The sequence below is a fragment of the Atractosteus spatula genome, chromosome 5 (assembly GCF_055471065.1).
Source record: "Atractosteus spatula isolate fAtrSpa1 chromosome 5, fAtrSpa1.hap1, whole genome shotgun sequence".
NCBI classification, from domain to species: domain Eukaryota; kingdom Metazoa; phylum Chordata; class Actinopteri; order Semionotiformes; family Lepisosteidae; genus Atractosteus; species Atractosteus spatula.
This window is the reverse complement of record NC_142710.1, coordinates 19,986,872-20,011,257: the sequence shown is the minus strand read 5'-3', so window position 1 is coordinate 20,011,257 and position 24,386 is coordinate 19,986,872. Positions and strand designations below refer to the sequence as shown.

General features: G+C 35.0%; 1 protein-coding gene across 1 annotated transcript in view; it reads left to right on the top strand.

Annotated features, from left to right (window-relative positions):
• pcdh15b (protocadherin-related 15b) overlaps positions 1-24,386 on the top strand; it is a 190,866-nt gene that overhangs the window by 11,264 nt on the left and 155,216 nt on the right. The window contains exons 3-4 of the mRNA XM_088915772.1: positions 18,480-18,640; positions 19,084-19,239. Of these exons, the coding sequence (XP_088771898.1) occupies positions 18,480-18,640; positions 19,084-19,239 (317 nt within the window). The remainder of the gene's footprint in view (positions 1-18,479; positions 18,641-19,083; positions 19,240-24,386) is intronic.

Genomic DNA, 24,386 nt, shown 5'->3' with positions numbered 1-24,386 from the left:
CTTTTGCATTGGCTTGCAGGAATGGAAAAATGGTTAACTCGAGGAATTCATCAAGTAGTAAGTTGGCCTTCTATCAGCAGCAAAGACTCTCTTCCTACGCCATCACGCTTCCACCACCCCACAAGGCAATAGTCAACACAAAACTCATCATGATATGCCCATGCATGCTCTCTTCCATCTGGTTTGTCATGAGCAAAGCACTGCTCATCAGTGAGTAAAATACTCATCTGCTCTCTTCTGGCCTCCTCGGATGTTCTTTAGACCGCAGAACAGAGTGATTGTGTCTCTCAGCTGTCTCTCCTGAGAGGAGAGTTACTCCTGAAAGGCTTCTGAACATGCAGAATATTTCCATACAAACAGTGACCTAAAATCTTTATGCTAATGCATTGGTTATTTCGTCCTCAGATTTTTCCAGTAAATACTGCACTCTGGAAATGATTACACAAATGGATTAGATGAATGTGATACTCCTGTGTCCGTATGGTGACCTTGTGCCTTCCAATACACACCAGTCCCTCACATAGCCAGTTTTTTTATTTCTTTAGGCTGGTCTGCTGATTATTTAATCAGAGCATAATTCTCTCGAAGTCAGACTGCCTGCCATCATTCTGATAGCACTTAGATGATCTTCTTTTCTGATGTTCTTAAAGATTCTTAATTAGGCAATTGTGTAATTTTTAACTTAAACAGATATCAGCTCAATATTTTGTTATTCCACAGAAAAATACTACTCAAATAGTCAATAGGCCCCATCATCTCACTATTTTAACATTATGTGTTAAAAAGCTAGTGATGCGAAATATTGCTGTGTTTTCATTGTGGATCAATATTCTTATTAAGATTTATTCTTGTGTCAAATAGTTATAAATTGGTTATATTTACTCCAGCCAGTCAGGTTTAATTTCTCTATTCAGTTTGTAGTTCTGCTTTTCAAAAACACCTCTGTCCCCACGTGCTTGATCTTCCAATTGCTCAGGTCTACTTTTTTCTATTTTCCAGTCAGTGATTGTTTGACTGGAACGTGTACTTTTTTAGTTAGATGCTTATTTTTGTTTTAATATTTTTAAAAAAGGTGATTAAACAAAACCTTTTTTGCACACCCTTAATTCTTTCTTTTTAATGTCGTGACATTTGTTGTCTATTCAATTGAGTTGCTTCTGGAAATATGGACTTGGAGAAATATGGCTTTTGAAAGTTTGTGCAATGGTAACTATTGGATTTTGACAGTTACAACAGTTGAATCAGAGTGGACCACTTTTCTGTCTGTACCTATGAACATATTGTATATTTCTCATATAAGTGATATTGTAAACATCACCACACACTATTAATAAATAAAGCAACTGAGAGCTTTGTGAATGTTGTTTACTTTCAAGCTGCAATGGAAAAACTTGAGTACAGATGTGTTTCCTTTCTAAAAAAATGGACCACCCTATGCAAGGCTACCTAATTCAAGCTGGCTGTGGGCTAGTCTGCTCCTGGCAATTCAGATTACAATAGAAAGCAAGGATTGATTACGGACTGTGATATAACCATTCTTATAGCTTTAAGGGATAAGTTATAGTATGTGTTCTTTATAATTAATGTTATTACTGTATACAGAATATGTCTCCAGCATATACATTAAATTATTTTTCACATTTTTAGATCTGCTGAGAAAACAGAGCAAACAATATAATACAGTGTTTTGTACCTCACCCCCCCATCCAAGATTCAAACAAAGGAACCTTAACATAAATTCAGACAGCCATGATAGAAGTGAACAACCATGAAATTTAATTGTTTTATAGCTGACACTGAGTTATATATATATTTTTTTTTCCTGCATCTAAATTAGTGCCTTCTTCCTAAAAGAGTGATAGGAGTGAGAAGCTTGAAGACTATTCAAGAATACGACTGAAAGTGCAAGCAGCATTATTTAAATTGAGCAGGCTTAGTATAGGTACAGTATGGTGATGAAGACAACTCAAACAGCTTTGAAGATGCTTCCAATACTTTATTCCTTGTGCACTGAGAAAAAAAATTGAAACCTGTTTGCTCAGTACCTTAACAAATAAGGTAAACAAATATAGGCATAGAACATTTGTGTGGCCTTTTATGAATCTGACATTATCATAGACATTATATTGTTATTATTACTGACATTTTTATATACTGTACAGTAGAATGTATCACATTCGTTGGTACAACAATATGTTTTCCAAACCTTCTCTGTCCTTTGAAGCCTTCTTTAATTTGGCTTCTTACAGTATAATATGATATGTTTTAACTTTAATGTCATTTAGTTTAAGTGTATTTTAAAAAAATAATGTTTATCTTACCGTATAATGGTATTAACCATTATTTGAAACCTTTGTTTCAATCCAGGATCGTTCTGCTGTATGGGAAATTATGCAACGCTTATTTTATTTCTGTTAATGTGTGGATTTTTTCTGTGTGTTGGGGCAGTCAGTTTGACAATAATTTATTCTGGGGAATAATAGTTGTCACATTTGGGGCTTGCCTCAGAATGCTTTGTTCCCAGCTGTAGGCCATTTATTAAGTAACATGACTTTTGCAAATAGAATGGAGCATGTTTAATTTAATCAAAAACCGTGACTAAGGTCAGTTTGACAGATGCCAGAGTCTACTTATAAATTTACCATTTAAACTAGATTTTATCAAGAAGAGAAAACTGTTGGTTTTTATGAGAAAGCTAATGCATTTTTCCCAATCTCCAAACAGACTTAATCGGATTGAAGAGATTTCAATCTGGGGATAAGGGATAGGGGCTGTCTTTGGGTACTAATAGAAATAGTGAGACAGCAATGTTGAACACATTGTTTCTTGGGTAATGAAAGCAAATCAAGTCCATAGTAAACTGGGAGGTTATTTCCTTAATACTTATCTTGTCCTAGCAAATTCTTGATTTATATCATGTGTAGCCTGAAGAAGTATTCTCTAGTAATAAAGCACAATCTTAAGATAAATGAATTAAATAATGTTCATAAAGACTTCATTAAAAAGGACAATTCTATGTTATTTTGTCAGGGTATATACCATATAACAAAAAAAATCCAGTAAGGACTTTTAGATCACTAACACAGAGAGGTTTGACCTCCTCTTGTGTTTCTGGAAATCCACAAAAAAAAAAACTTGAGCCAGCTCCGATGACATTGTGATTATTGCTCATCTTTTGAGTACAAATTACCTTCTTATTATGTAGTGTGTTCACTAGCTTGTGCTCTTGTGTATTTATGTAATCCTGCCAAGTGTGGAATTTCACACATTACTACTGTCCGTTGAGGGAGGGGGCAATGGGGTCGTTAATTGGAGTGTGCTACAGATTGCATGTCGAGTCTCACTGAGGCATTGTGCTGCGTTAATGGGGGACTGGGGTGGGAATATGAATGGTTAAGACAGGGTTAGTGGACAGATAAAACTGGGGCAGTCTGAAGCTATCCTTGTGCTTAGACAGCACTATCAAAGTCAAAGGTGAAGGAGGGGCAGACTAAAGCACATGGGCAAATTACAATCAATTACAGCTCCATAAAGAAGGACATTGGATATTGATCTAATCAGAAGTATTGGAAATGAAGGAAATATACAAAGTTGGAGGTCGGAGAACCAACACGTGAGGCATCATACAAGCAGCTTGAAGCTCAGGGAAAATAAGAATATTATAATCCACCCAATGCCGACATGCCATAGCAAACTGCATTTCTATAGCACTTTTCATCCCAAAGGACCCCTAAGTTCTTCACACATACTGTAGGAGGGAACCTACTTCATTCACCACTGTGGCCATTATGCTCCAGCAACCCCACTACACAGTAGATCATGTGGAGGAGCGAGAAATTGCTTCACCAGTTCAATTAAGGTGGAAAATGAAGGAGGCCTGATAGTGAAAGCCCAAAGTGGAATTTAGCCAGGACACTGGGGTTAACCACCACTTACTCTTACTAACAGTGGCATATTGACACTATAATTACATAATAGTGAAGGCCTCAGTTTGACAGCTCTTCAGAAGGTTCAAGCTGATATCAGGTCTGATTTTCTTTGTTTAGTTTCTGCACATACAGTACTGTATAAAGCTAAACCCCATGTGTCTTATGTTGTATACACAGTGCCTGTCCTTACCTCAGCATTTTTAAGGAAAGTGATGAAGCATTAAAAGGTCAATTGGCCAGCACTGCAAATAGAGGTTATAGCAGCTGATTGAGTCAATCAATTAGTTTGAGGCTTTTGAAATGGTTATCTGAGTGTCAAGACAGACCTTGCAGCTGTCTTTTCCCATCATAGATTTGAAAAGGAGCTTTGTGTGTACCTACAGTACTAATAATTATAGGGCTGAAAAATATAATTAAAGAATGTGGGATAAAAGCAATTGATTATTCTCTTGTCCCTGCTATTCCTCCTCGCAGAGACCTGGTTCCGTACGCTGTTTATGAATGGGTGCATTTTACCAGCTTGCAGAGGACATTTGTACTAATGAGTGTGAATTCCATCACGCAGGCCCACAGCCCAACTGTTATACAGTATACTGTACTGTTTCATACCAACAATTTACTAATTTCTTTTGGATTAATGGGGGTTTACAGCCTAAGGTGATTTCACAGGGATTAGAGTGATAGGTCTTGATTAAAAAACATTTTTTTCAATTTGGAAAGTTTTTCTCAACCTTTATTATTTTTATTATAAGTAGTAGTGTAGTGTGTTACCACCACCACTACAACACGGGAATTTTTTTGAGCTGAATAAAAATGTGATACATCTGTAATTCTTACATAATGTAAAGGGTGTTCATGCAAATCATATTCAGATCACGACTGTTGTTTTCAGTAGGACAGATGTACATTACTGTGCTGACAGCCAACAATTTTCTAATCTTTTTTTTAAATGAAAAGTACAGAGAAATATTTTACAGAAATAGTTTTACAGAAAACAGGTTCTGAAGGTCTGTCAGAAGCAGTCATTTATTTAATAATCCACCTGACAAGTACCTCTGTTGTGCATTGCTTCAGTTTCAGGATCTTGCTGATGAATGCTCACAAGCATCTGAACAGACCATGCTGAGTGAAATGTCTTTATTAAGTAAAGGATGCTTAGAAAGTATTAGTTTTGATTATGGTGGAGAGTGTGATATGTCAGAGAACCAGCACTGTGGTATATCCATATCTGATGTGGAAGCTGGCAGACTCTGGAAGGGCTTTATACTTTTTTATAATTTGCACACTCCTGTTTCCCTGTTTTTTCTTTTATTTTGTCAATAAAAAAGAAGCGGTGTCAGTCCTCCTATCCAACATGTCTAATTAATTGATATACTGTATATTGGCATTTTGTTCTTTAGCCTTTTTCTGTGATTGATATTTCTCTTTGATTTCCTTCTTTAAAGCATACTTTCTTTTAGGATTTTTATTGCCTGTGAACCATGAAGTACTTCCATTATTGTTTCACCAGTTTGTTTCAGCACACACTTGCATTAAATAACATTTCATAATCAAGCACTAAAAGAGATGTTTATATTTCCATAGTAAATCTGTTAACAGGAAGAACTGAACAGAATGTACTGTATTATTAAGTTAGTATAGAGTTCTTGAATATCTGAAAGCATCATGTAATTTAATAAAAAATAAATTTGCAAGTTTAAAGTCCACTCGTTTCTGTCCTTCTCTAGCATGACTTAATCAACAATAAAATAAGTGCAAATTCCTTTTGAGACAAAAAGTAGTCTTAAGGAAAAAATATGTGGTTGGTAAGTGAATTTAAGCTAAAATCTCTCAGGAAAAAGCTGAAAGTGTTTTGAAGAATTAGAATGATATTCAATTTAATGATAGAAAACACTGTATACAGTATGTAATCCTTGATATGTGCTGGAATGAGGTTTTGATAGGCGCATGAAAATCTTTTTGGTGACAGTAAACTCTTCCAAAACACTGTAAGAGCTGATGACACTGTAGCATGATTTTTTAAACTGTAACTAATTGTCTTTGTTGTTCTAACTTTTCACTTAATTTCAATGAAATTGCTTGATTGTCTGTGCTTGTTGCCAGCTAGTTCCAGCAGTGAATGTTAAATGATACATGAAATCTGCAGGATTTCTATTAAACATCAACACAGTTACTGTATGAGTTTTGGAAGAGCATGATCTCAAAGGCTTAGTATTTTCAGTGAAATTAGGAAGAAAAGATTTTAGTCTTAGAATAACTAAGAAAAAGTAAAGGCAAACTTAGGTTCATAATACAATTTAATCAAATTTCCCTTTTGGAGTTTCATTTTTATCGAATGGAATTGATAATTAAATGTCTTCTAACATTAGAGAAAAATGATAATAATGGAAAATAATTCTGTATGTAAGAGAAATGTTGTAATATTTGTGCATTGTGTTTAAAGCCTCTGCAATGTTATGCAATATGTGCTGTTGTCTTTTTTCAAATACTGTACATGGATCATCATTTACATACAAATTATCATCATCATCATTTAATTGATTTGAGTGCAGTAGTAATGTGCCAGACTGCTGTGAACAAACAATTTCTTCTTTCAAGTAAACAAAAACGCCCTATTATTTGTATTGCATCTTTGAATTTCAATCTTTTCATTTTCCATTTATTCCTGCTATGTGAAGATTGTTATAATTATTTCATTTTCAGACAGATGGTAAATCTTTCAGTAGGGGGGTCTAAATAAAAATAAGTCATTGTGAAACTCTTAATTTCACTTTTTAACACAGCGTGTCAGCTACATAATGAATTTGAAGAGATGTCTGCTGCTTCTTCTGTAATAATGGGAATAGCTTCCTTTTATAATAAATACACAAGTGTAAAGGTGCCATGACATACACTATAAGGATTTCCAAAGGATATTATCATATGGAAAGAGAAGTGTATTATCTTTACTAAGGACATGACAGAAACCTTTTCTTTTCATTCCTGCACACTGTACATACACATACATTTTAGTGCTAGCATACAGTATATATGTGTCTGAGAATGAACACCCTTCTAGGTTAGCTTGGGAGTTCAGAACAGAAGCTGCAATGATTATGAATACAATAGAAACTGTATACTGCCTTGCAAAGGCAATCACCCCATTTCAATGATGTCCCATTTTGTTGAATGGCAAAACATGTACATTGTACAGATTTTAAAGTGAATTTTCAGAGCATTTTGAATGCTCAAAATTAATACTTTTATGAGTGAAAGATGCTAAATGACAGCAAAACCTGCATAGAAAAATTGAAAACTAAAACATATTGATTGCAGAAGTATTCACCCTCTCTGTCATGGTATAGGTAAAATAGTTCAGGTGCACAAAATTACTTTGGCAAGTCACGTAAGTATTGAATGGCCTTTTTGAATGTGTGCAAAAAGAGTGGTTCACATGATTTCATAATAAATACACCTGTCACTTTCAATCAGGTGTATAATTGCAATAGTTTGCAATTCAACAAAATGTGAAATCATGTGGGTGAATACTTTGCAAGGCACTGTATACTGTATATGATACGAGTTTACAAACTTTAGATGCACAAAAAGGTAAAATAAGCAGCCATATCACCCTGCAACTCCCAACTGGCAATCCACTGAAGCTGGTGTGAGCCTGGTCAGTACCTTGATTAGAGACCTTGTGGGAAAAACTAAGGTGTTAGTGGGGCCAGCAGGGGGCACTCACCCTGTGGTCTATCTGGTTCCTAAAAGGCACTGTCCTTCGGATGAGACGTAAAACCGAAGTCTCGGCTCTCTGTGGGGGAGTCCTATGGCATTTCTTGAAAAGAGTAGGGGTGTAACCCCGGCATCCTGGCCAAATTTCCCATTGGCCCTTACCAAACATGGCTTCCTAATAATCCCCATCTATAAATTGGCTTCATCACTTTGTTCTCCTCCCCACTAATAGCTGATGTGTGGTGAGCGTTCTGGCGCACTATGGCTGCCGTTGCATCATCCAGGTGGATGCTGCACATTGGTGGTGGTGGAGGGGAGTCCCCATTACCTGTAAAGCGCTTTGAGTGGAGTGTCCAGAAAAGTGCTATATAAGTTTAACCAATTATTATTATTATTATTATTATTATTATTATTAGCTTCTAAGTAAGTTCTGTTGAGATCCATAATCATGTACTCTTAGTAAAGTGTTTTACAATTCTCATTTTATTTTAGCACACCACATGCTGTATTTTTCAATAGGCTGTCCCTATTACAGATCAACAAATTGAACACAGAGAAATTAAAAACTTTCAATGGGAGCAACTTCATTTTGCAAAGATAACATAAAATAAATCCCGCTGTGCCTGTTTGCACAGATGATTATAAAGAGTAGGTGGTAATCAGGTTAAAATGTAATCTGATTGTCTTCTTGTTTTGAGGACAGCTCTTATGTAGGCCTTTAGTTTATAGCACAAGAACCTACAGATTCCATTTATCTTACCTCAGCAGTAATGAAATGTGTAGGGTTTTGCATGTTCTGTTTGTAACTTTGATACTCTATAGAGATCCAAAAGATAATGCTTAACATTTTGCTTGCTCAGTTCTATAAACATACTGTAGGACAGCAAAGTCCTTGTAGAAGAAAAATACACTAGGGGTCAAAAGTTTTGTAGTGAGTGCAAAATTTAAAAAGTGGTTTTAGGGCTTTGTTAGGTATCTTATTGAAATACATAGAAAGAAACAAAGCAGACCTAGCAGAGTCCTTGATCTCAACAAATATGACTGAAGTCCAGGAATGTATCATAGAATCTCTTTTTTTTGTCTTGGCCTATGACAACAGAGCTAGCACTCTTATAAACATTTTCAATATTACAAGTGTCTTCTGTTACATATAATAATCTGTACTCCCAACTCCCTCTGCTTTCTTCCAGCAACCCTGAAATCAAACTTTAATCCATGTAGTCATGAACTTCAAGTCACGTCACTCATTCCCACTCTTGCTTGAAATTCATGATTCTGCTTCCCTGGCAGGTTGCACTACTGTGTTGCTACTCCCTTGCTCACAGGGAATTACTAAGCTTTGAGTTGACACAAGCAAAAACATTTCTGTAAAGTGAGGTCTCACAATACTTTCAAATTAAGTTTCCAGTGTTTCGAAATTGAAGACAAGTCCTAGAAATAAAATTAACTGTAATATAAATCCTATAGGTAAAAAACTACACTACACTACACTGAAAATGTCCTCTTACTTCATACAGCATCTCATTGAGTATGTGTTAACATGTTTAATGAATTTAATTTTTATTCAGAAATAAAACAAAACACATTATTACCCCATTTGTTTGTGTTGGAGGGCATATAAATTCTAAATTGAATATTACTATTGATCTGACATTCCTTCTTCAGTTGTAGGACTATGCTGTTATTTATCTGGTGAGAGACTCAAGAGAATATTAACATTTCTCAATGTGTGCTTGATTCTGGGTCAATGAAAGATCATGCTGTTGAACTTTAAAATGTCTAATGAGACAATATTCTAACTTGAGAAAATAATATAATAGTGAGGGATCCCAGTGAATATTGGAAGCGTAGCTTGTGCCTTTTAAAGTATACAAAAGCATCGATTACTTGCTTAATGCTGTATAAAAGTTACCTTTTTATGAGCTTTATCCTTCATTAAACATGTGATGGTACATCAAGTCCTAGAGATTAGTATCGTGTCCAAGAGTGATTTCAAATTAATTATAAAAAGGACTGACACCTACTGGTCTTGGGCAACTCTTATTAGGTGACAGTGTTGACCTCCATGAGACCTTCACAGAAATCTGATACTTAAAGCTTCTGCTAAAGGGAGCAATAACACAAGATTTAATGAGGTAAGAGATATGGAGCAGAAACAGGAAAACACAGTACAGGTTTTTAATATCCCTCATTAATGTTTAGCTTTAAGGACAAATATGCCAGGAACATTATAAGTTCATAAATGTTGTTATTATTTCATCTTACTTTATGGATCATTGTACATTAATACCCACCTAATAGTTCTGCTTTGTATTCTTTTAACCTTTACAACATGTACTTTGTTTCAGAGAAATCATGTTTTTTGAAAAAAAAATACTGTTTAAGTAATTCAAAGTACATGCTTCACTTGCTGTCAAGAAAGTGATGATTCTGTTCTTGAATACCAATGACTGAAGCTGATGCTTCCACCAAAAATTAAACCACTGAATCATTTAAATGTGTGTTATGCATCATTAGGATGTACCTGCTCTAACATCCAGTTGATTTTAGACCAAATTAAATTACACCAATTAACATTCTGCCCATTCTGACTGCATAATTCAAACATTTAAGCTAACATTTTTAACCCATTTTTATAATAGACTGTTTGACTCATTTCCCCCTGATCTAGCATTTTAATAAAAGACACCTTTTCAATAAAAAATATTAATTCAATTTATATCCGCTAGAACGAGGTGTACCACAGTTTTTATGACATTGTTATGAAAATGTTTTATTAGACATAGTTTGTTATTAAAGTTCATGCATTTTGGTCATTATTTTAGAAAAAAAGTTGTGGGCTTTGAAATATTTGTCAGATTAACACCTCCTAAACAAAGTCCATTAACTTCAAGATACTGTATGATCAGATGTTTTCATTTGTTGACATGAAAGAGCCTTTATTCTATACTACAATGAATCATGTACAGAAAGAACTTGCAAGTTAATTGCTCTGTATCCCCGATATTTAAAGGATCCTCCCATTTAATTCATTATTATTTTGTTTAGCATTTCGTATTGTTCAAGTAATTTAACAGGGTGCCTTCAAACCAGCAAAGTTTCTTTGTATTATGAAACCAGCAGTCTAAGGCAGCTATACTGTACATCATGTGTATTCTCTTAGATTAAAGCAGTAATAGGTAATGTTGAAGCAAAGTGTTCACAAAGTGAGATGGTTTTGATGCTGATGTATCTATTATTATTATTATTATTATTATTATTATTTTTATTATTATTATCATCATCTTGGGACATTTTTTGTTGCTTTATTGTGGTTGGATGGCCAGTGTTTAATTATCAAAAAAGGATGTTCAGCAAGTCTTCACCCTGAGGGGTGTCACTTTCATGAGACTCCCTGTAAAGGCAGGTGGGTTTCTTTTGGAAATGCCGTAAACACACAGCCTTAGTTCTACTTAGTTATGTTCTGGAAGCTCATCTGGCATGCGAGGCAGAATGAGATCTTCTGGTGCATTGCTTCATCTCTGTGTGTAAGTGTTCCACAGCAGACTCTACTTTGACTTGGAGTTATGACCTGATATGTATCATCTCTGTTATTTATGCCTAAAGCTAAAGGGTACAATCTGCATACAGTAAATGCCCTTTGCCGCTGTTTTTTGAAGATGCCTAGCTATGTAAAAGAGTCCCACGCCACTTTACTGTATGTTGTATTTTTAATGTATATAATTATAATTATATTGTGATTTTCTTAAAAGTTCAATTTAGGAAGCCTTTTGGTAAATAAAATAAAATATATTGAGACTCTGAGGGTTTAAAAGTTCTGCTGCTAAAAAAATATTACATCTAAAGGTAACTATTGATTGCTCCTTTGCTTTCAAGTTGCGGTGTCAAAAGTGAGCATGGGATTTATGGATGAAATGTCAACATATCCTATTACCAACATTCACCTAAATATTTTAGCTCACCAGTGTATTTTAACACACAAGTGCCTTGATACAGAATGCAACTACATTATTATGATGTCTGGCAGGAGGTATAATAGCTTATGGATGATGGAATGCTACTGTGGAAGTTATTCATTCCTTACAAAATACACATACAGTACAGTATACAGTACATACAGTAGGTCTGTATCTGTATACAGTATGATGATGATGATGTTATCCGGTCAGTCGGATCCGACTCTCGGCGATTCTATAGGCCATCTCTCGCCACGCTTTCCGGTCTTGGACTTTCCCTTTCAGCTGTTCTATGCCTAAGCCAGTGTCCGTTTTGATGGCGTCGAGCCACCGCGTTCTTTGGCGGCCTCGTCTTCTTGTTCCACTGACCATTCCAAGCATCATTGCTTTCTCCAATGAATCTGATCGCATCACGTGACCAAAATAAGTGATACAGTAATAAGTATAAGTATACAGTAATAAGTATACAGTATACATATACCTTCTTACAGATCAGTAAGTCATGTATAATGTGTATTTCATTTACATACATTACAGTATGTGTTTTGAAAAACATTATCAGTTACATTCATTAGTAGTAAAAACACTAACATACTGTATATACAATATTGTTGTTGATCGTTGTGATGTAAAAATCCTCTATCATGCATTACATTTTTATAGACATGTGTAGACTTAATGGTATAGTGAATTCTTTTGGTTAACAGATTATTATAATATTGTATTACATCACTGTAATATTGTGATGATTGCAGTAAAAATGTCCATACCAGATTTACTGTAGTGTAAAGTGGACTAGACAGCATTTGAGTCCTATCCACTACTGAATGAAATGGACCCTACTTGTATAGCTCAGTGGACTGAGGCAATTGGTTCAACACATTCAATAACAAACAGCAGTGTCTGAACCCACACTGCGGTGTTGAACCCACAACCTGTCTGTAATGAATCCAAAGTCTTACCCGCTACACTTTACCACTCCCTACTGATCTGAGAAAGATACAACTATTGGTAAACAAGTTGTCCTTAACTATTAGAAATCCAGCATTGATTTCAATGTGTGTAGTCTGTTCTCCTCTATTTTTCAACCACATTCTTTAAATTCACACTTAATTCTGCAAATGTTCTGAAGTTTATCAATTGAAACTGAATAGACTTCTTTTTTTTTATCTGCAGCTTTTAAACTCGTAGTATTGCTTTTGTTAGATTGCAATACCAAATCTTCTGGATGTCTCCCCAGATAAAAATAAACTTGAATTCAGATTCGGCATCATGGGCAATCAATCCAGTCCTCCACTGTGGATGTCATACAGGGACTCTGTCTGACAGAACATTAATATGATACTTTCAGTACAGAAAATTACTGGTACATCACAACTCTCTAAAATATGCCTAAAATAGGCTAAAATATGCCTGTTCTTTACATAAAAAATATTAAAAATGGATCTAAGAATTATCTGGATGCTGGGATATCAAAACATAATATTTTTAGGTAAAAAAAATGTACATTTGTACTGCTAACTTTACACACAAGGTTTTGAATGCTTATGATTGTCAAATGACTAAAAATCAATCAACCAGTGTAAAGTGTTAATGGCATTTGTATCTTTGTCAAAATATTGGCACTAGGATAGCATTGGAGAGAAACAACAGTAGCTCCTTCTACTGTAGGCACACAAGTGCATCTTCTGTTGCATTTCTTTATCCTTGTGAGAGAGTAGCATGGGTGTGGAGGGGATTATCTTCATGTTGCTTACAAATCTTACTTAGGATGAAGAAATCTGTTTCTGTGAACTGTAAAAGCTGAAATTAAATCCTGTTCGAAGCAGATGGATAACTTAGATGGCTTAGTTGCTCAGAAGTCTCATTCATTCCTATTTACATACAGTAGCTTCACGTGTTTGGAATGAAGGTAAGTGTGCAGAACTGTATCTAGAGCAGGTGTAACTGCAATACAGAGCACCCTTCCTCCATTTAATTTCTGCATTTTGTGTTTTTCTGTTAGAAACTCACTATAATGACACTATTGTTTCATTTAACAACAAGCTAAATATTTGTTACTGTTACTTTAATTTATCAGTTCATTAATTGTACTGTATAATCTGCAGTTGGAGTAAAATACTAAAAAAATCTTACGTTTTAATAAATGTTTTTATTAATACGTTTTGCTTTATAGCCTTAAATTATTTTAACTTTCAGCATTTACTGCTCATAAATGTTTATATATACTGTATATGTTGTTCAGACATGGTTTTCTTCTTACTTCTTACCTACTGTATGGTCAGACACTGTATTGATACCACACATTACGTGAAACAGATTCTTTAGATTTTATAACTACATTCCAGATACATTTGATTCGAATGGAACTGTCCAAGTTTGGAATTCCTAATCCAGCATTTGTGATGAAAAAATGATTACACGGTATTGAGGTATTTGTTATTCATCTTTCACCACTTAATGATTTTTTTTTTCTGCTTTGGTTGTACAGTATATATATAGTTCAGGCTCCACGGCCGAAACATTGTGTTTTCTCTCTTCTTTTTTTCAGCATGGAATAAACCTATTACTTGTTCGTTTGCAGTATATATATAGCCAGATGGTTCTTGGTGTCACATTGAGGGGTAATTAAAATATTTTTGGCCTGTGTTTTTGCAGTACAGTGAACAGTAAAATTCCTCTTACCTAAAAGCAGCTGTAACTGCACATTTAACTTGCATTGTGTAGTGTCAGGTGTGTCCCATCCCAGCTGGTGCATGTGATTGCAGTGCTTGGCAAGCTGGTAGCACACCTGTGATAGATGTGTCAGAAAGGAGGTCCTCCAAGCAATTTTACAATACATACTGTAGGCAAGGATAAGAGCAGGATACCCACTTTGTAAAATTCTGTTTGTGTGCAAATCTCCTGTAGTACTTATGACTCTAAACTGCACCTATAGTGATTAAATAGAATTCCAAAGGTTTGACATTGGAAATGATGTAATTAATTTACAATCATTCTGATTTCTTCAAGTGAGCAGAATATTATTTCAGAGTTCAAAGATTGAGTAAGCTTTTGATGACTTATGGATAGGGTCATCTTGATAAGGGAACCATTTCAGCTAAACATGAAAAAGCCAGTTTCCAAGATAGTGATTAATAATATCCAAGGTCTTTACATAAACACAGTCTTTGGGACCTGATACAAGTATTCAAAATCTACAAAGGCAGTGACAAAGTCAGCACAGTGGATTTCTTCAGACTTACCAGTGGATGCAAATGGAAATGTACAGTAAATGTGCATTTAACACATCTTTACCTAAACTTTTGTAAACTCAGCCTTGTTGTTGAAGGAGATCAAGAAAAAGCTGGATGAGATCTTTGGATCAATTAGCTACTAAATACCAAATGGGCAAGATGGGCCAAATGGACTCCTCTTGTTTGTAACCTTTCTACTGATCTTATGATTAGATACGTCCTTGCCGGAATATTATAAGTTACAGATAATAAGAATGTTTGTTTCCTCATTGAGCTATTACACAGAATGATGTGTAGATGTGGTCATACTGTATAAGAAGAGAGACATGGAAATGCTGATGGATTTCTAAATGAAGTGTTACAGGAGTCTCAAGCATAAGATGGCAACAGAAAACAATGAACAATGCGGTGAGAAAGACAAAGGGAGTGAAAAGATCATTGTGACTGACTTTAATGGAAAGACCTTTGAAACTGCTTGGACACAACTGCAGAATGAATGATGACAGGCTGAAAAAGACAGCAGTGTTTGGCATCATGGCAGGGAAGAACAAAAGGGACAAGAACGTGGGTGGGTGATAGAGAAAACCAATGTCAGAAGGATCTATACAGGTTTAGTCAGATGGCACTGGATAGAACAAAATGGAAAAGTATTATCTATCAAATCAATGGGCAGTATGCCAACAGAGACTAATGGTGATGGTGATGAAGACAGAATCCACTGATTCAATATGTACTAAACATTTAAAATATGTATAGCCAGAATTTCTGTAATTCTGAATTAATTTCTTCTGCTAGATATTGATGATTTAACAATTGTAGGCAGTCAATAGCTCTTAGACATAAACCTCAACAGCAAAAAAAACAGGCAAATAATAGTTTCTGACACATAGTTAAAATAGAAACAGTATTTTATTATTTCAACTTTGGTAAGCGAGAAAGGGAACTCAAAGTGTTGCTGAGAATATTAGCATTATTTCTGTTTCTTTCACCTGCATGTAAGGACAACAACTTGCAAAACAGAAAGGGCACAGGACATACTGTAAGTGTTTTCGCTACTGGTATGGGAGCAAATTACTGTCTTCAGAATAAATGATTTTCCAACTATACACGAGAAGGTTTGCATCTAAGGGTATTTGACATATGGTAACTATATGTTACTTTGTATTTTTCACTCTGAGTCATTGCAAATTTAATGGCTGGGAGTGAATGAAGTGGGGAGCATTTGGTGTTTATTTTTATCCTTTTAACTTATAAATTCAGTATTTGCTTTAAAAATTCACATACTTAATGTATTATCTTTAAAATACATTGTATTTTATAGTACATCACAATACAAAGTATTGGCTTCATAAGGCACAGTTTGCAAGAAATGAGAGGTTTTGAGATGCATTTCTTGAGAAATGCCATGTCATATGAAGGTAACTCTCAGATGCTTTAAGAAAAATCTGTAGACTAGGTATTTTTATTTTTGTATGGTTCATCTACATTAATATTTTTATTCAGTATTTGCGGAAGACTGTCTTGTATAGTTTGTGTATTATGATTCAGGAACATGTAACTCATTTTTCATAAAGTCTTGTATTTGTTAGACCATCAGAAAGCTTAGAAACCATGTATTTCCTGCAAAACAATTGTCGGCCCACTGAATTACACCAGCATGAAAAACGAGATGGAGAAGAAACTACACTTCCATCTAACTGGGGCTGGGGATTGGTAATTAAAAAAATAAGACAAAGAAGCTGTATAGCACAGGGATATTAGCACTCACAGGGAGAGAAAGATTTATGTCATCTTGCCTCTGAGGGAAAGAGTCTTTAACAGGAATGCAAATGAATCTTGTATGAAGTGTGTTTTTAGTCTTAACCCAAAATAGTAGCTATAAGTGCTTCACTAAGGACGGAATCTATTTTCTGCGGTATGTTTTGCACACTGCCTATACTATAGACCAGGTTGTTTGGCCTGGCATTGTTTTAAATGTCATCACAATCTAAAATTCTAAAGTTGTTCTTTTGAATAGTTATACAGAATTTCTCAAGCTATCATTCCAGAAGAAACTGATTTATTGATCAACCTCTTAGTCTAACAAAACAGAAACTGTGGATCTCTTTTACATGCACAGCAACCTCAATACCCATTACGTTAGACTCTGAAATGAAAGTTTGTTTTCGTTGTCATAAGCACTGTTCACTGGCACTCGTAGGAAAGCAGCCTCGGAAAAAGGATTTTACATCAGCAACGTAACAGAGCCTTCTGAAGTCTGAGTTTGTTTCAAGTCCCTGAGTGACTCAGAAGCCCTCAGTTAACCTCTCAATGGGAATTAGTGCAAGCGACATTATACCAGGGTACAAGAAGTGCAAAGGGGGTAATGCAGAAGACATTTCCTTGGAGATGCATCTTCCTTTCCTCCACAGCGGAGCTTGCATGAGAGTAGTTGAAACAGGCCGGTTGTTTTCAAATACACCTTGTCTGGCAAGTATCCATTTCTCAGTTATAGACCTAACCTTACTTTAGAAAGACTGATTAAATAAGAAGTAAAGAGAAGTGTATACATTTGTGCCCCCAGTTCAATCTTTAGTGAAGCAGTTTTGAAAAAAGGTGCACCATCCAACAGTTTCCCAGAGGCAACCAATTAAATTTGTTGAACTTGGGCTGTGTGCAAGTGATTTAACCAATGTAAAGGGGTCAACTCAGGGGTCCCGTCTGTCCCAGTTAGTAGGCACCCTCAAAGATCTAGTAATTACCAACAGCAAAGCCTGAAACGGGGATGGTGAAGGTCACGCTGGAGGAACAACATGTCAGGATTTTATTGAAGTGTTTTATAGGCAAGCGTAAAGACATAAAAATGTATTGTTAATTTGGAATTTTAAAAAGGAAATGATTTTGAATCCAGAAAAGGGTGGCCATTTCTCCATATATTTTGAATATCACCAGGTTTTTCATACTGTACAGTATGTAACCAGGTCATAACTCATGAAAGACCCATTACCACTAGGGTTACATTTTCTGATGACTGGGTATTTAATAAAATGAATAAATATAAAGGAAACTGCTCATTGGGAGGTGCTAGTTAAGAAGCTAAAAGCAGTATCTAAGTATATAAGTGTATAAATAATAACAGCTGTTTTCATATTTTGGTGGTTTTAACACATGCTGGTGATAAATTTGATTAATCTGTATATAACAAAGCTGCATTTGGAATCAATAATAGAAGCAAAAATTCCTGTTTAAAGCATTTAAACCATGATTGTGTAAACATTACTTTAGTAGTTTTGATTTTATGTGCTTGCAAAATAAGACCTCTCCAATTCTAAAACCTGGAAAATGTTCAATTTCCCTTTTTATAAAATGGAATTATAATGTGCCGTACATGATGAAATGCATGGGACTTTATTCATGTTGGTATTGCTCATGAATATGGTAAGATAAAACCTTGGATCAGTCGAAGCACTGCACTCTTTTAGTCCATCATATTTATTGCATTATTTAGCTAACCGAGATTATCTGATTGGGCAGAATATCATATTCCTGTGTGGTGGAACCCCACTAATTTTTCAAAAGGTGCTCAACTGTTTTTTATCTTTGTGCAAGATATTATGTTTTATTGCCAGATACTACTACATATGTATGATGCCCTTTATTTTTAGGGACACTCCTGGTTGATAATATGCAAATCAAAGGACGAGTGGAAGGTCCACAAAGAACTATCTCTTTATCCCTTCGGGACAACTACGATCACTGGGTGATTTTGGATCCAGTACGACAAAGGCTTTATCTTAACAGCACTGGCCGTGTTCTCGACAGAGATGTAAGTGCTTAACATATTTATAGTTTTTCTGCTTGCAGATAGTTCTGTTGTTTTTTTCTTGCTCGATAGGAGAAACTCTATTCCATTTAGCAGACCAATATATTGCTCTGCCTGTCTGACCTGCTCTGACTATTTGTGGAAATCATTTTTAAAAGATCCCTAAAATGACCTATTTCCCAGTGACTCCACTTATATAATTAGCTGTGAATTAAAATATTAGCCATGAATGATTTAACAATATTAACGTGCCATAGCTCATATACAGTACCATGTCAAAGTTACACATTTTCTTGTACCAGCCTACTGTATGTTGCATCATTATCCACCGTGCTGACAATGGCCAAGTGAATGGTCAAGAATGTAAATTGCACTGTCTGTGAGCAGATGAGTATTTCTTGCTCAAAAGTATTTAAAGTCACAGTTCTCTGGGTTTTTCCTTTCAGCCTCCCTCGTCCATCCAGTCCATTGTGGTCCAGGTGCAGTGTACAAATGAGCTTGTTGGTACTGTAATATTGCACGAAGTCCGGATTGTGGTAAGAGATCGCAATGACAATGCTCCTCGCTTTCAGCAGCCACGCTACTATGTGACAATAAATGAGGTTAGTAACTGGTATTAAATCATCTGGTACTTATAAGGAAGTTAAACAAACACAGATTGCTGCAAAACTATTAAAGATAGAATTTGTAAGGCTTCTGCATACTGTGTGTTGTATTATCTTTATAGCACCTTGCTAGAACTTATTTAGTAATAAATTCACTGAATCAGTCTGCTACATGTCCTGAATAAATGCATTAACTAAAATACTGTCATCTTTCATCTTACTTGATGTTATGAAAATGTGTTGTTGGATATTATTTATCCTTTTGAAACTTAGCAAAAATGATGGAAGCAAACATTGGAAAGAATTGAATTTGTCACTCTGTTATGGTATAAAAGTTGTGTTCCTTCAGCTATTGCAAAAATTAACACAAAGACACGGGATGCACAAAAGGGAATTATAAATCAGTTGCCAGAAGTAGACTTTAAGAGCCTTGGCTATTGTTCCATCAAGGAAAACCTGGGAATCATCTGTTTCATGCTTTCATCATGCAGACCTGAGTCTTCTTCCAGTAAAACTCAGTGGGTCTTCAATGACATCATTAACCATTGAAAGGCTCCAGGCTGATTTATAGTATAACAACCTGTGAATTCCATTGGTGCTGACAGGTGCTGACAGCTCCATAAAATATTAAAAATAAGGAAATATTTAAATGTGCAGTCTAGATCCAATGTTAAGACACTTCCAAAGACATATATATCCATATTTAGTCACAGTTTGTCACATGTGAATGTATTAGTAGATGAATGCCACAATTTGGATTATTTACTTGAAAGTTTAAACTACCGAATGCTGCATGTATAGGTTGGACAGACAGCAGAAGCCTGAAAACACCTGACTTAAAAGCCACTGCAGTGATTTTTTTAATCATATAAATTCATGTCACATAGCTGCTGCTGATAAGGCTTTATAAAGCAACCCCACGTAGATCAACATAGGATATTTCAAATGGCTCATCTATAAATTCAGTGAGAAGGATAACAAATATTATTTTGAGACTTTAAGAAGTTTGTGCTTTCACTTTTCTATAATTAAAAACATTCGCTAAACTTTAAGGCAAAAGTAACTTCCTCTTGTTGCCTAGTGAGTTTATATGGTATAATTATCAATTCGGCACTTTACCGATTTTTTCATTCTGCATAGCTACTTTTCATCTATATGATCCGAAAAAAGGGAAAATGAATCTTACTGAGGTATAGGATAGAACGTGCAGTGAAGTAGTTCGCACACTGGGTATGAAATAGATACAAAGTGATTTTGTGGCTTTTACTTAATTGGAATTGGATCCCTAGGGTGCTGTCTGGCTAGTTTTCTCTCATTAGGCAGCAGCCTTGCAGAGCAACATGGAAGCCCCTGTAGCTTTCTAAAAGAAGTTTTTAAATTGCTGTTTGCCCCCAAATTCTTTGCGTTGTTTTCTTGAAGAGTTTAATGTGACACACATTGACGCAAAATTGTTTCCTTCACATTTGAGTCAATCAGTGTCCTCAATATTCCTTGTCATTTCAAGTGTCAGATAACCTTCAAAAATATAGTTCTACAGTAGTTATGAATTTCAAGCATCTCTATTAAATGCTACATTAGAAACCATAGAAAAATAGATGGTGCAGAGAAAAAATGAAAGCAAAGCTTTACAGGGATGAGGCTAAAAAATGCCTTCATAACTCTTTCATAAACACTACACAACATGATGTAACAACATGCATACATGCATAATCCTTTACAACTATTTGAGCAAATGTCGTTACAGACATGCGATTATTTGTAATAGTTCATAAGACCAAGACATTGTTTCTGACAGAAGCTAAGAGCAGAACTCCAGTTAAAGGGAAATCAGTTGAAAATGACAGATGATACCATCAAGGACTTGAGAGCCAACAAGGATTTTCTGCAGTTTTTACATACAATATGTGGTTATATGGTGTTGTGCAGTCTTACTGAAAGAGCTGATTCAGGGTTTTTGTCTCATTCAAGAAAAACATTACTGCAGAATTTAGGTTTTGTGCAAACACTACAAAGCTTATAGATGCAGGGGTACCTAGCTTTATATGTGAACATAAGAATGCAACTCACAGCACAGTTTAACAATGAATGCACAGAGTGACTATGATGATATGAATCCAATTTTGTTTCCAGGATTTTGAATAAATTCCCACCAAGTTCAATTTTTCCAATAAACCTCACTAATAGGACATTATGCAAATACAGTCCTGAACTTACAAATGCATGCTGTCTTGGCAAGGGCAACAATTTTCTGATTCTACCTGTTATTATTTTATCAACCCTGAACTGAGAGTAATTCACCATCATATTCTGGAAAGTCAAAATAAGAGATTGAGCTTTTCTTTAGAGGCATCTAAACTTCATTGTGTATCCTGTATTTTCATCAGGTTTTTTTTATGTTTTTAATGTTGATCTAAAACTGCTGTAGTTGTAGTCTTTATAAACTCAGACCAGCAACCCGTGGCTATTATTGAAGCCTCTTTCACATTTTGAAGTAGTACTGTGTCTATTTCTTCCAAAATGTTTTTTCTTCAAGACACAATATTTTGATATTTTTAAAAACTGCTGAAAGGCAGCAAGGGAGTTAATCATGCAACTTTTGAAATTCTAGAATATATCTCTGGTCATATGGTGCACATGAGTGATCAAGTGAATTGTTTTTGGTTTTGTTCCACAAAAAAATCAAATTAAACCCAGAGTGGTTTACTGATGCATGAGGATATACATTAATAACCAGGTTATGAACCAAAGATTTTACTTTATGTGCAACAATGCAGTAACCGCACCGCATGTAATATTAATATCTTTAATCTTGATGCACCTGTTGTCCAATATTATAATTTGCTTAAATTGCACACCATATTGTGTTAAGAAGACTGTACAGTGTACAGGTCACATTCTACTGATTATTAAAGCTAGCAGTCAAATCACTGACATTGTGTAATAAATGAGAAAGAAAAATAGTGAAATATTTTTCTTGAGTTAAAAGCTGATTTTATTCAGCTGATTTTTAGATGTATATACTGTATAAAGGCTACATTTAATCCCGTAAAAAAAAACCTTAATTCTGTTAACCATCAAATTATTTTTTTGTAATGGAATACTTATTTTGGAATTCTTATCATAGTGATTCAAAATATGTTTTTGTAAACCCCTGTGACAAACACCAGCTGCAAGTGCCCATGATTGCAGAACAGCAAAGTGAGGCTGATTAAATGAGTAGGCAAGCTTTAATCATAGTGAAGATGCCCGTCTCGACAAACTGACATTGATAAGCAAACTTGTGTATTGCAATCACTATTTTGGCACATTTATGGTTTTTTTTTCCTACAAACCACTTTACCAAGAAGTGTAATCGAAACATGCACTATCACTGCTTAAATTTAGACGCATCATTTACTTAGATTTGATTCCATCCTGCATTTGTTGTACAACATATGAACTACTGCATACTTGATGAGGATTATTTGATTTGTGTGTTGAAATCAGCAGAATTACATTATTTCTTACAATGTAAAATTGATTTTTTTTACTATATCAATGGGTGTTGGGGAGGATATTTTTAGCATACATGAAAAAATACATCTGCTTCATTTTTCCCATTGTTTTCATCAAAGTATTTTAAGATTATTTTAAATGTCTTTATTAAAATGGAATATTTAGCAGGCAGCAAAATACCAGGACTTAATGCACTGCTAAATTAACTAGTGACAATCATCTTTAATGAAAGCATATGGTCTATTATGAGTTTTCTTCTGCTTTTTACGAAGCTGAAATTACATTTAGAAATGTTAAATGAATGTTTGACATTTTTTTTTAATTTTTTTTTAAATTTTTTTAGGGACTAAGGTACAGATGCAGCCATTCAAAACAATCAGGCGATACCGCATTATTTTGTGGTGCGCTTTACGCAGTCTACCGCGAGATACCGTAAATTCTCCTATAGTACCGCAAAGAAAATAATAGTATCTGGAATTTCCGCAAGGTGGAGCTAATAAAGCTCAACCTCTCATGTTTGAGCTGTCGCCATCAAAGTCTTTACCGTAGATATTACTAATAGTATTAATAATGAATGACCTTGGACAAGCTGTAAACTCAAAGTATTGCCCTGGTCCACATTCTTTTTTTCATTGACCGTCTTTGTAAAAGTAACACCACAGCATTTCGCAATCACGCATTTGTTTCTAATCATGCAAAGTACAGTAATTTTTGAGAATCGATTCGCCATGCCTTTCACATGCTCATAAAAGAGATTGATTTAGGAACATAAACATATTACCGTATGCAAACTGTACTGTATACAGTATGTATATGTATATTTAATGTCTTAACTGTGCCCGTTTAAGTATTGAATATTTATATGGAATTTTACCACTGAAGGGAAATCTTAGTGCCTGAGCATAAAAAGAATAGGAGCATACTGCAACGCGTGTGAAGGCCATAAACGATATTAATTTTGGAACATAAACATACAGTATATGGCTGGTCTCGGTACTTTAAAGAAAACATACACACCAGTATTCCATTTCTCCCTAAGCATTTTAAGCATCGAAGTCTTTAACTAACGTGATACCGGAGTCAACAAGCATACTTTTAGAATTTGATTAAAAGGGAATATAATATGGAATCGCGTATCTAAAGAAATTAATAACGATATAATTATATTCATGTACCGCAACACAAGAATTGTACACGCTGTACGATGTCTGTTGATAATGTTTCTGTAGTGCTTTTTCAACACTCCTCATGTGACCTCGCCGGTGGCGCTGTGGGTTAGGTTCCTGACTCCCACATCACATGCTGGGTGTTTGAATCCCGCTGGAGCCATGACTTTTTTTTTTTACAAACATTTCTTTGAAAAAATAAAACGTTTCCCTGGCTCAGAGATAATAAAACTTCACTCGCACCAAACAAATTTATATTTCTAAATATCACAACATGATCGAAATTTAAGTCATTTTAATAACAATGAATAGTCACCTATGCGTTACAATATAAACATTTATATTGATTTAAATCGCGTTTAAATCGCCTTTATTTAAAACCCATAAATAAAGCTGATACTGTTTAGACTTTTAATTATTTAAAACTGTATTACAGCAGCACAATGCACAATGCAACGTAAATCGCTATCTTTGTCTTCTGCG